This window comes from Homarus americanus, unplaced genomic scaffold (assembly GCF_018991925.1).
Source record: "Homarus americanus isolate GMGI-L3 unplaced genomic scaffold, GMGI_Hamer_2.0 scaffold48406, whole genome shotgun sequence".
Classification (NCBI taxonomy): domain Eukaryota; kingdom Metazoa; phylum Arthropoda; class Malacostraca; order Decapoda; family Nephropidae; genus Homarus; species Homarus americanus.
This window is the reverse complement of record NW_024753828.1, coordinates 2692175-2706649: the sequence shown is the minus strand read 5'-3', so window position 1 is coordinate 2706649 and position 14475 is coordinate 2692175. Positions and strand designations below refer to the sequence as shown.

General features: G+C 35.0%; 1 protein-coding gene across 1 annotated transcript in view; it reads right to left on the bottom strand.

Annotated features, from left to right (window-relative positions):
- Nucleotides 1-4328: 4328 nt before the first annotated feature.
- Nucleotides 4329-14475, bottom strand: part of LOC121855490 (tyrosine-protein kinase Btk29A-like) — a 28532-nt gene continuing 18385 nt past the window's right edge. Inside the window, exon 11 of the mRNA XM_042350465.1 lies at nucleotides 4329-13580. Within this exon, the coding sequence (XP_042206399.1) occupies nucleotides 13500-13580 (81 nt within the window). The 3' untranslated portion in view covers nucleotides 4329-13499. The remainder of the gene's footprint in view (nucleotides 13581-14475) is intronic.

Here is a 14475-nt window from a genome sequence, read left to right as displayed (position 1 = left end):
TAAGCGTAGCGAGGTCTCAGCCTGGTCCATCGTGTAAAAGTAAGTGCTGGCTGTGTAGACGGTAGTAGTGCGGTGATCCTGAACCTCCCCAACGATCACCTTAGTAGAGGTGCCCATTTTACTTGTTAGGTAATAGGAATATATCATTGTCTATTATATATTGTGTATGAACCTCCATTAATCCCCCCCCCCTCCGTTGAACTAGTAATATAAAGCTGTAAAACGCATTTGTGTTTTATATGCAGTATAGTCTTGTCCCCCCAAAACACCTAAATTTGCCTGTAAAATGACACCAAGTCTTCGGTGCCTGAAATATGCAAATTTGCCTGATGTATTGGGGCAGGAAATAATAATTCCACCAACTGATATTTGCGAGAGGTATACTTTTATAAAGTTAGAGATTCCTATTTATTTTCTATGCCGAGAACTTTCTATAACCTTCTAGATTATATTTCTCTTTTTTTCCAAGTCTTTCTTTAATTTCTTTTTCTTCTATCATTTTCTATATTCTTATTTATTGCATTCCTTTAATGTTCTTATTTATTTATATTCTGTATTTCCTCTAACTTACTTTATGCGCAACTTTATTTAGTTATATTCTGTTCAGTGGATTAACCTGGGAAAATCACATCATTGTCTAACATTACACATTAGTATAATTATTATACTTACATACCGGTAGTAGGTTGCCACCATCCAGGCTTTTCTTTAGAATATAATTTCTATCGTTAACAAGGAGTAGCGTGGTAGACACGAGAGGTTAGGCAAGTGAGTACAGTGTATATCTTCTACTAACCAATATTTATTAAAATCATCTTTGAATATTATGACAATCTGACCGTTTACTCGCAACAGCAAAAACTAGGTTCAAATCACCAATTACTTTACTGTAACCTTGAAACAAAACTGTCCACTAGGTCTTACTTTATAAGTAACAAAAATAGATCTTCAATTAAATTACCTCCACTACTTGTACCTCCTTAAGGGTATTATTATCTATCATTAACAATAAAGATGGTCACTCTACACACTTGTCAATAGCTCACAGGGATATTAGTACAGTGCTTGTATCATCATACATGGAACGTACGGTCCGACTAATTACCCAAATATAGCCGCAATGAAGTCAAATAATGGTCCTACATGAATAAATCGGACTGCTAATCACTTCTCGACTAATATTTGGTGTCACAAAGTCACAAAAAAATTGGTAAACTTAATTTAATCTGAGTTGTGTTGGGTTAGGTTAGGTTAGATTAGGTTAGGTTAGGTACATGCACTTGATCTATTAACTCGGATTAAATTACGTTTTCCAATTGTTTGTGACCGTGACCCCAAATACAGTTTAGTGATTAGGTTAGGTACATGCACTTGATCTATTAACTCGGATTAAATTACGTTTTCCAATTGTTTGTTACTTTGTGACACCAAATACTAGTCGAGAAGTGATTGGTAACCCGATTTATTCATGTAGGACCATTATTTGACTTCATTGCGGCTACATTTGGGTAATTAGTCGGACCCTTCGTACGTTCACCAGCACATCTCAACTGAGGAGGTACAGTGGCTGGCTGGCGCGTTATTCAGCGCATTTTGGACAATGAAGCAGCAGCCATTGAAATTTTTAGGGATCACGTTGTTCTTGTTTCATCTGTATAGTGTCCAAGGTGTAATTCAGTGTCATAGGGTGTAGATCACCATGCATAGTACTGTGGTAAGAGACAGACAAAGACACCACTTCCTCATTCAAGTTGCATCACACTAGGGGTTAGGTTAAGTTAAGTTAGATTTTTTAGTTTTGGTCAATTTATGATAGTAACCAGGTTTCGGTTTTTCCATAAAAAATACTTTTTCACATTTCAGATTTCTAAGACATTTTTCTTATATGGTATTTCTGCTGGAAATTTATATTTTTTTTTTAGTATTTTAATAGATAAAATTACCAAAAATATTATTTGTTTTAAGTGGGCAGGGTTTGAAGTCGAGGGAAAATGTCGGGTAAAATGCTAAAAAGAACACCAAACAAACCTTTGAAAACCTTTCCTAACTTATAAATATCTTAAAACTATAGAAAGCTTACCTTAGTCATGTTTTTGATGTTTAGTAAGTGATAGTGGTGGTGTTTTCAGTGTTCAGATGAAGAGGGATCAATAAACTCGAAAGCAATTCTTAACCTTTTTTATAGGTTAGGTGTTCTGATTTCTCTGGATAACTGAGGTGCCATGGTGAATGCACCAGTCTGGCAGCCCTCCTTTGGATGTTTACAATGAATTGACAGTCTCTAGCATATCTCAGGGACCAAACAGGATGGCAGCACTCCAATCAGGGAAGCACCTCACTCTTGAAGAGCATTACAAGGGTTGCACCATCTAGGTATTTGAACGCCCTTATTATAAGACCCACAAACCCATTTGCTTGATTCACCTTCTCACAATGGCCCGAGAACTTCAGTTTGTTGTCAACATACACACCCAGGTTCTTTTCACATATGGTCAAATTTAATGCCGTTTCTTTGTTTTGTTGGAACATGCGATATGCCTCCTTACTGTTGGTATAACATAGGTGCATTGAGGGTACTGTACAGTGAAGATAGGTTCATTCCCACATAGGACAATGAATTTGTTTACTCTGAGTTTTCTTTTTAATCCAAATAATATTGCTTCAGTCTTTCCAAGATGTAGGGATAATTTGTTATCTATACGCTTTTGTTTGCATCACTCCAGTTCAGATGATAATTTACTCGTCTTTAACCAACACGAAAAGAGCATTGTCATCAGCATATAACAAAAGTTTACAATTAACACTAACGGGCATGTTATCTACTCTTGATTCGAAACATCCTGTCCCATGCGGGAAAATGCAAGCAGGAGTGAAAATAAGCAAGTATACTGTACTATAATATGAAATTTACATCTTACTGCCGACAGCTTAACTCTCAATGAACTTAGCACTTTGGCCAACTATACAAATAAATACATTTCATCTTCAGCTTTACTTTTCATGAACCCTACTACTAAATTTTGAGATGATACCAAGTGACCTTTGTTGAGCTTTAGGGAATGGATTTGATTGTGATATTCTGCATTAAAAAAATTCTTTTATATAAGATAAAGAAGCAAGCAGGATGTGACAGAAGTGATGCACTTGAGTAAAATGTAGGAAAAATAGATGCAAGAAATATGAAACAGAAATAAGATCTCCATCTTATTTCTGAACGTGAAAAAGAACACCAGCCCTAATTAGTATGCATTTCTTCCAATGGCAACCAGATTCTTGCTCACTTTTAATTACAGCTCCTACTGAGATTTACCAAGTTTTCCTTCTTGCTGATTACTATTAAAAATAAAGCCTTTAGTTAGGACTTTCTTTCAACTTTAAAGGCTTTTAACTGTTAGTTACAATGTTGAGCACTTCAGTTTAAAATATACCCACAAGTACAGTGATCCCTCGGTTAACGAGCACCTCGGTTAACGAATTACCCTCCATAAGATTCTTCACTTTGGTTAACGAATTCCTTACAAATTTTTCTCAACATGTTTTCGCCTGCTCACCAGCTGTAGTATTAGTCCGCCAATACAGTAATCGGTTTTAGGGCTTAAATTCGTTACCATTTGAGTAAATATCAAGAAGGTTGTACTATTCAATAATTTCCCAAGTCTTATACTGTATTAAAGTTTTTAGTCATTTTAACAATTATTTAACATAATTGAAGTACAGGGAAATAGTTTTTAGGTGCCAAACAGCCACACAACACACCCAAAATGGCGTCAGTGTGTGTCCCTGCTCAGAGGAGGAAGCATCTTGCTTCAGACTCTCTTGAACATAAACTATTTTTACATTTTTACAGTACAATTATTGGTCATTCTGAAGTTTATTTTACATATTGACAATATATAATGCAGTGCAGTATTGATTTAAAGAAAATAATCTTGAATTACACCAAGAGAGCTAAAATTTTATGGGTGAAATGGCAGCATGGGGTGACTTCTCTTCCACCCCAATGCCTTCTCTTCTCCCTTCTCCTCCACCCCCATTCTAATTCCCATCATCATCATCATCAACCAGGAGCCTTCTACATGCACACCTCAAAGTAAGTGTACTTTACTGCATTTTTTAGTTTGTATGTAATTTTTGGCGAGTTGGAACCAATTAACCAAAAACCCATTGAATCAAAGGTTTCGGTTAACGAGCAACCATCTGGAACAAATTGTGCTCGTTAACCGAGGGACCACTGGTTATACAGTAGTACAAGTGTTCCTTCGCTACTCAAGTAAAAATTTACCATTATTTTCCTAACATTTCTTGAATGGTTAATCATATACATCATCTCTGTGTATATACTCTTTTATTGATGATTATGTTAATTTTGATAGTGACAGCCAAAAGATAATGCAATATTTAAAATTTATATACTGTACATTTTTACAAAAATCACTTAAACATATCCACTGAATATTGATATCACCATAATATCCTAATTCTATGTATAAAAAAATACTTTTTTGGCATTTACCACCCTTATGCATTAGGTCACACATTTTCACTAAGTACACCACGGCTGAAGATCATCCATTGATTATTCAAACCTGGAATGCCAAGCTCACCAGACAACAGTAAAGTCGTCTGGGAATGAAATAAGTACTTTGCAATTCATTTTTATGATTCTAAGCAGTAAACATAAATTAAATGACTTCTAATGATAACATTGCTTAACATTCACTCCAGTTATACCAGCAGTGAGAAATGGGGGAAGCTTGAGCTATTTCATGGGACTGGCAGTTTTGTGCAAAATACAATCTGGAGAATTTTTTTTACACAAAATATAGTGTACAATGTATGAGATTTTGAAGAAAAAAAAATCTTATTTTCAAACAAAATTTATGAATCTACATATACGTAGAGTATTCACTGATGGTATGCATGATGACAGTAAACTTACCAATGTCCATAATATTGTTAATTACAGTATGATGACAGCCATCATAACTTGTGCAAATACTGCATATAGAGCTATCAGCTACATGGCACCAGTGTGCCATAAAAATAAAGCTAACCAAATTGGAATGATTGCATTACAGTGGCGGATTTATGTTGGGAGAGGGGCATGGAGGGTGCATCCCCTCCCTTAATTTCTTATTGAAGTTTAATCCCTCCTATTGGAAGTTTTGTTTTATTGGTTCAATTTGCACGTATGGCTTATGGGGTCCAAAGAAGCTCAATATCCCTTGACCTAATTCATTGCATTGAGCCATCAGCAACTGACATTAAATAGTTGCACTCCCTCTAACCTGAAGTCCTGAATCCGCCCCTGCATTAGGTACAGAGGTTGGTTACAGAGAAATTTTGAATCTAATTAACAGAACTCATTTTCACCTTGACATAAAAGAGTCACTTATTCTGCCTCAAACTAATTTACTTATTTATAAAAGCAATACTGTTCACATAATGAAAGACAGCCTTTTACAATTATTACCCTTAAATAAGGCTTCTGATATAATCAAGGTGAATATAAATTGTATTAAAGATGATAGTGATCAATAATACTGATTACATATATTTTTTGGTTTACTATTTTGTGATTAGACAGCTTTTTAAATACAGTACTAAATCATTACAAATAATTTGGGCCAAATTCCTGTGTGCACAAAAAAAGCCAAAAATTAAATTGAAAATATTGCCATCACATGTTCAATATAACTCTAGGAGCCACAGGTAATTATTACAGTATAAACTATGGTATCACTGAGACTGTTGATACTACAACCACGGCAGACTGGTGGCGGTTAATGCCACAATAAATGCTGACTCAAAAAGGACAATGCTTTATAAAAACTGCAGAAAGACATGTCACTTCAGTATCATAATGTGCTGAACCCATTCTTGAACCCACTTGTTTTCATAAGTACATGACTGATACATAAATGTTATATAAATATTTATATCATCCTATCCTAAAAATGGGGTTTGTGTACAGTATTAAAGTAAGTACTGGTTCTATTGCTCACAAAAGAAAAGAATGTTGTACTAATTACAGTACTTAAAGGTTAATGCAATAAACTCGGTGATTATTGCACCCATTTCCTCACCTCATCATTAAATAATTCACAAAATGTTTGTGTGGAGAGTATTTAACACTTTGTATTGTGTTGCTTTATTAGTGCCTGTGCTGTACTTGGCAGAGGGAATACTGGAGATTTTCTACAGACGAGGCTTTTCTGTGTGAGTTGTATGGAAACACTGGTCTCATCCAGCACCGCAATTTCATGAGCACTGTAAATGTATGTGAGGTTTCTAGCTCATAAAAAATCATTTTGATACACTTTACTTAAATTTAAGGTATTTCTTTTTCTTTTTCTTCAGTAGGGCTTTTTGCATCTGATCATATACATGCAGATCAAACTAATAAAATAAATGAACATTAAATAATGGTACATATTTTGTATGGTCAATGGAACCATTTTACTGTACTCATAGATTCAGTAGTTGCACCATTTTCTATCGTGTGATACCTGATAATTCTCAGGTCATGTTACATCTTCCTGCAAAATTCTAGGTTCTTAACCGATATAGTTCTTAGCCTAGAGTATTGGAATTATTTAGGGTTCTTGAGTATAAAAAACCCCACCCTGTATTTAAGGAAAAATTTACAAGAAGACCTTGAAAACTAGGATTTTAATTAAGGCTTTTAAATGGAAAGCAGCGAAGATTAAAAAACTGCTTGGCTTGGTAATATGTAGCAGTACAGGGAAGCTGTGTACGAGATGCCAATGAAAAACAACACTGGAAGACAGACAGAAAGGGACTTCTCCCCTCCAACAACCTCATAAACCACTAAAAAGAAGGCATCCATGACCAACTGAACTGAACTATTAATGTATACAGTATATAAAAACACCATCATATTAGACTAAGCCACTGATTTTAACCTTATAAAATGCCCCTATACAAAAGAAAAAGTCTAGGTGACATTACATACATGCATAACCTACATTTGGATGAATAACAAGATGACAAAGTAAAAAACTGTTTCCATGTAACTTAACAAAAATTAATGGGCTTCACTGAAGATCTAAAGATCAGTCAGACTTCACTTCCCCTGGTAATGTTACTTATGCTGTTACCAGTACCTTATGCCATTTTTGCAAATAAGATGATGTGTTCTATAATGGCCAGTCAATTTTGTACTGTAAACTATTTTGTGTGTGTGAGAATAAGAGATTTTGCTTTTTTTCTGAAGATAAGGCAAATATGAGCCACAAAATGCCAATTTATTTTTTATTCTCTTTTTAACCCTCAATGACAACCAAAGCACACTTTTACCGTCACACACCAAATGGAGTAGTCCACATTTGTGCTCATGTATCTGTCTAATACTGTATTACATGGGGTACTTTACTTTGATACCAATATATTTGTGTTGCATTGTTGAAATGCTTGGAAAAAAGCCTGCTGCATCACTGATAACCAGGTATATTATGATACCTTTTTGAGTATTAAGAAATATTAGTCAAAGTAATTTTATCAGCATGAGCTGTTAACCCATTCACTACGGGGACAACACTTTTAATACCTGTATTTTATTTGGCTAACGCCAGAGGAGTTTATTCAGATCAGAGGGGAACCTGTACACAAGGGATTAAACTATACTTATTCTGAAAAAGAAAGTGTTTACAGTATTGTGTAGTTTCAGCATATAGCTGCTCTTACTGTTACATGGGCTATAGCTATTTTACAATATGCGGATATTAAACCATACAAGTACAGTACACCTCATCAAGCACTTATTTTTCTCAGACAGAATTATACTGTATCCTGGCAACATATAAATATCTTATGATCAGTAAAGGTCTACAGCTGAAAACATATACTGTACTGCACAGGTGTGTGGAAGAATGTGATTTTAAATGTAGCAATACAAATATGGTAACCAGATATAAAGAGCTACTAGGATTCATTTATAAAAACTAATCAAATAACATATTACTGTTACATTCCCCTCACAACAATCTTAAATATATTTTAATAGTTCTATAGACTGGAATATAGAGAATGTACTGTATGTTATCTTGCATTTATTAATTTCTTGGTCTACATAAAATGTGTGGTATAATACATGATAATTTATATATCGGTAGATGGTTACATATCAGATAAGGTCAGCAAGTGTGAATTTATGAAACCAACCAGAACCTCAATCTTAAATGGGTTGCTGTAAGGTCAATAACAAAACTCCTTAAAGGGTGGTAAATTGTAAGCTTTTAAAACGTCATCTTCAGTTTATTTTCTGAAATATTTTGCTGGGATTTTCAGGTAGTAAATCTTGCTAGCACAAATCAATTTCCAAACAAAACAAAAATTAAATGATAAGTGTAATACAGGTAAACCTCTATTTGCGATGGGGTTGGGGTCCTGAAAACCCCAACGCAGGTCAGAATATTGTAAATCAGGTTCATTGTAACATGGGGTTCAATGTGATAGGTTCCTAGCCAGACACCAGTAGGTACCACAAAAAAAAAAAACTAGAATACTACTAACACTACAACACAAACAACACTCGCCACATCATTAAGAAGTCTAGTCATCATCACATGTCCTCTTCAAGGTGGAGTGGAGACATCAACCTGAGTCCCACACAGACTTTGGGGAGTCTGAAGAGTGGGGACTGGAGGTGTAGCTTTTGTCCTGGCCTTAAAGATGGTGAGCAAAATGCTTGCCAGACATTTTCACAGTTACATTGCTCGCTTCAGTCACGAATACACGATAATAATGATGGGGGACTCGATTATTTTATGAAAAACGTAAGAAATATTGTGATGGGCTGATGTGATCAATTTCAGGTGAAGGTGGGGTGGGATGGTCTCATACGTCAGGTCACCCAGTGTCAGGGTGGGGGATTAGTGTGTCTCATGACCCGAAGATAATTTGAAGAAGGACAAAAGTTAAGTAGCAAATATATTTATGGCTAGCAGAACAAAGTTTATAAACTTTTTTTCACAACTACTCTATTTCTGTTAGAGAAATGAATTTGGTACCATTGCATACAGTATATGTATGATGCATTTCTGATTACATTATTTTGTACCTATGAGATACTGTATATAGTATTGTATATGAAGGATACAGGTATCATTAAGCAGAGATTCTTACAGTAATGTATCTTTACTAATTAATAACAAATAAACACTAATGTATCATGAATGAGTAATAGGTAGGAGTTTGGGTGATAAGCACTGGATGGAATGTTAATCTTTTGGGGGTGTCCCCGCGGTCACTTTTCTCCCCCGATGGTCGCTTCACCCTCTCCTTCCTCATTACTTCACAGCACCTCTTCTAAACTTCCAATTGGGTTAGAGAGATGAATTTGATACCATAATGAACCTGAATAAATTTTCTACGAGACATTTCCAATAAGAGATCCTCAAACAAAATATTTTGACAATATAATGTTGGGGACTTGATTCTTTTATGAAAAAGCATAAAAAATGTCTGTAAAATCAGTTCCATTTTAGTTAGAAATGCCATTTTTTACTAAAATAATCCTGAATAATATATCTAAGAGTTTGGTTAAATAAATATATATAAAAAGCTGAAAATCTATATGATACAGGCGTGTGAGGTGCCTCATAAGTGGAGCTCTGTGTGCGAGTGTCACAGTGGAATTCTCCGGTGTTTTCCCCGAGTCCAAATGACGCATCTCATATGGACAGATACAAGAGGTGTATTTATCTAAGCAAACACCACTGTACATGTACAATATATTATAAATAAACAAAATAATGTATATTACTACTGTTGTCTTGAGCCTACAGTAGTATACTGCCCAATCTCTTGAATGTAATACATAATTGAAATCACTTTTTACATCTTTCAACTCTTGTGTTGAAGATGTGGTAGGGGATCAGTGGAGGTGGGGTGGAAGGACTAGTGGTCTCATATTACTCACCTTTTGATGCAATGTCAGATTACCACACCCATTGTCTGTGTGGGGGATCAGAGTGAAAGAACTTCATAGTCACTAAAACAGAGTATCTGTACAATGTAAGGTGTTAAAAAAATAAAAAAAACACCGATGATGACCGATAAACATTGAGCTTCATTTCTTATACACATGTAACCAAGAAAGAACAATGCCTGGACTGTAGTTCACCAGATGGCCATGAGTTGGTATTTGAGTAGATGACGCCTCAGCTGACAAATGAAGTGAGTGAGGCGTTGCATATGTCGACTTGGCGTGATGACGAATACCTGTATTGTTTATGCAAGTTTGCTTACATCGCAAATAGGGAAGTGGTATTAATACATCAGCATCATTAACACGAATTATCTTATATTGGGATATCGTAAATAGAGGTTTACCTGTATGTGATCATCCATTAGCAGAGCAACTGTACTGAAATTATACAAATTACGTTTGATGTTCATTACTTGACCGATCTTTGTTATATCATCTCTGGTGATATCCAGCAGAATTTAAGTACAGTAACTCAGAAATAAATTAAATATTGCAACTTAACTAGGCCTCAGGGCTAAGTAAAAGACTATGACAGTTTCATTAGCAAATTAGACTTATGCTAGTGTACTGTATATCAAAACATAATTGCACCATTTTACTTATCTTATAAATTAAATAAATCTTAATTCACGATTAACATTTACAGTAATATTTTCTTATTCATTTTATATATTTAAATAAAATACTTTAAAGTCTCCTCCCCCAAAAAAACCAATGAAAGTCTTAAAGAATGATGAATTCTTGCCTATGTGAAGACCTAACCTAGACGTCCTCACATTGTCAACCTTAGGGGAATTAAACAGTATTTACTGTATTAACAAAACTTATATAATGCAATTCATTTCCAGTGTTACTTCTAACAGCATAATACAAGAAGGCTCAGCATATTATGACAAAAAAGTGGCCAAATGCTTGAGTATTTCATTGGGTCAAAGTCTTCACCTAACAGGGAGACGGTGGAACACCTTATATTACAAAGTGTCATTTTGATTTTCAATGTTTAAAATAAACACATTACCAGACAAGCAGTATATATGCATGTCATTTACATTTAAACTTTCACCACAAATACCAATATAAAAATGCAAAATACTTTAAAAAGATTGAATAGTATTCAGTGAGTGAGTATGGTACGTATAAAAATTATGATACAGTACATACAAACTTTCCCAAGTTTGTTTTGACCTCAGACCAAAGACATGGCAAAAGGATGGACAAATAAATTAGCTTGGTTTTACTGAGGATCTCTATATACTCAAATTGTACAACTGTACTTAATGGTGGCTTGTGCGAGCTGAGACTATATATCACCACTAAGAATGTAATAGTTTACTGCCTAATTGACACAATGTTCTTAACTGAGAACCAAGCAATATTTGGTGATTCATATTGGCTCTTACAAATATGAAGTACAAAAATCAACGAGATAACATCATACAGTACAGAAAACTTGTTATTTCCAAACTTCAGTCATTCTGAAGCCATGAACAGTAAGAGGGATAATTAAATGATTTGGTGAGGATGTGTCTGGTAGAGATTTATAAAAATGAGTGATATGAAGCTGAAATCCAAGTTTATGTTATCTAGTTAACCTTACATAGGTGGGAAAATGCATCCACCCAAATACAACATAATGCAAGTGCTGACTCACTGGTTCCATCATTTCTAAACTGAGTTATGACCGACAGTGCCAGCATCACTCTGTGTCCAACATTTGCCCTGCCTTTCCTCAACGTAATAAAACTTTGGAAGCATTGATATGAATAACTTGGCATATTAAATTTTAAAATATTACAGATCTGTCTTTTTGATATACAGTATGTGAAGAAATAGTACACAAACATGCTCAGTCATTTATGTAGAACAAGATAAATATAATTTTTATTTACAGTACAATTCCTTTTATCCAAATTCCAACTATCTGAATCTCTCAGGTATTCAAACTCTTGTCCCCATTGGTCCCATTTGGTTAAAAATTCTAATTTAGTCCAACAATCTGAATGCAATTGAAGTCATTCGCTCGTGTCTGCCACCAGTGGCGTTGTAACTGCTTTGTTTGCAAGCATGCCAGGCTTTTTAGGTTGGTGGAAGGTGTTGGCCCTAATTCCATGCTATGATAAATAATAAAATTGATACACAGCATATAAAATACAACAGCACATATTTTATGTAAAAAAAAAAATAGCTCCTTCCACACTTAAACCATCCTCTAAGTGACGCAATACAATTCAATCAGGCAGTCCACCAGCTGACTCTGAGACGTGTTGTGTGTGTGTACAGTATGCTGATATCACATTGGGAGGAGGGAGCACGGGCCGGGTGAATGGCGACTGGTGAGTTGGGAACACAGTTACAGCCCATTGCCTCGACGAGTCCACACATACGTACATTCACTTCCCGCACATACACACTCGTGCTCTTCATTTTTCTTATTTTATAGTTTGATATAATGTTTTCTTTATTTCTAAGCCACATTACAGTACTGTAATGATTATTTCATAACTTTTAAAGTTTTATTACATATAACAATGGCAACATTCCATCTCACCAGCCACATCATCCCAAGTTTTTATCCGTTCCCAGTGGGTCAAGCTATCGCCGAACCGAATTTTGATGTAACTTTAATTATTGCATGTTCTTGTAGGCACGTCCAGGTATCTGAACCATCACTGGTACCGTTGAGTTCAGATAAAAGGAGTTGCACTGTACTGTATATTAAGTGATTCTTATTTATTAGTAACATTACTCAGACTTTTATCTTTAATAACTATAGGGGCAACATTTTGATAATTTTTCTTGTACTTACCTTTTGCCTTATAATGTAATTCATGTGTCATTCTCTTCTATATACTTTACCTCTGTGTAAACATACTCAAGTGTACATCCCTCATTTCACCTCTTGGTTTCTTCTCTTCTTAAAACTTGATTTCCCTGATAGTTATGACCTTCACCCTACAGGAAAATATGTAGCTATCCTCTGAGTTTCCCTGTAGCACCAGCACATTTCTCTTTCAGGACAACAATATTAACAAAGTGTAATATTTTATAAATGTCACTGATGCACTCACAATCAACCTGGCAGTTTTGTCATGAAGGAGAACAAAACTCCAGTCACATCAAAAAGTTTGAGGAGATGAATTTTGTGATCTGAATGAGTGTCTGAGAAACTTTGGGCACTATTTACAGCATAAAAATATTTTCTCAAATCCAAATAACGTCAGAAAACGCTAGGTTTTAAGATCTTGTAACAATCCATTATCACATACATTTCACTTGTATAAAACCTTTTACCTCTAATGACACCGACAATTCAAAGTATTTTCACAAGAAAATTTGCAAAAATCAGTGTTTCTTTTACTAATGTAATATAATCAGGAACATTCCTAAACAACCACTTCTTTAGCTACTAGGTTTTGTCTCATTTCCATGAGGTCCTATCATGTCAGGTGTGAGCTGAAGGAGGGGGGGGAAAGACACTTGATGCAAGTCATTCATCTGGAAAACTCCTTAAAATATCACTGAATGAGGGCCGCAATTCCGCTGTTGGAATCCAGCACTGTTGCATGACCTGCAAAAAAGAGGGAATGGTGAGGGCTTTTCATCAGTGAAATCAAAGTCATGACTTGTGTTTCTTATTATATACGGTATATGTTACTTTTTTTGTGAAATTGGTTATTTTGCAAAATTCCTGGCATGCATGCCGGTAATTTTGCGAAATAACTTACAAACAGACAACCTAAACTAACCTAACCTTTTGGTTAGGTTAAGTGAGAGGTTAGGTTAAGTTAGGATGGCTCATGTAGATTTTGATACAGTTAAGTGGTCCTGTTTTTGTTTGTTTAACTTTGGTTCGCCTGTTTGTATTTTTTTTTTTTTTTTGCAAAATTACCTGCAAGCATGCCGGGAATTTTGCAAAATAAAAGATTTTGCAAAAAAACAAAAAAACAAATGCAACTAATAAAAATTATACATTCTGGAAATTCAATTACACTGAACTGAAATTTGTACTGTACTGTACACCCTTGATAAAGAATGAATAGATATTCAACAAGAGCCTGGCTCCATGTAGAAGTGAGTCCCACAGGCCTGACAACCTGTCAGGCAGTGAAGACTAAATCTAAATTAGACACGGAAACAGTGTGGCAGACACTGCACTCTACCACCATTGAATTATCCAGTGGGACAGGAAGTGGATGCTACATGTACTCAGCTGTCTCACCCGTCAGTTTTTTAATTTAGATAAAAATTGACATGGAAAACAAGGAGTTCCAACAGAGATTTGTCAGTTAGACCATAAGTTTGATTGTAAGGCAAAGAAATTAGTGAACTAAAAATCTAATTACTGTAAAACAATTGACAAGAGCTCCAAAAAGTTCCCACTTTGAATTTCACTTGATCTTTTTATTGTAGTACTGTACAGTAAGACCTTGTATTTCACGAGTAATATAGACTGGAAAAATTTA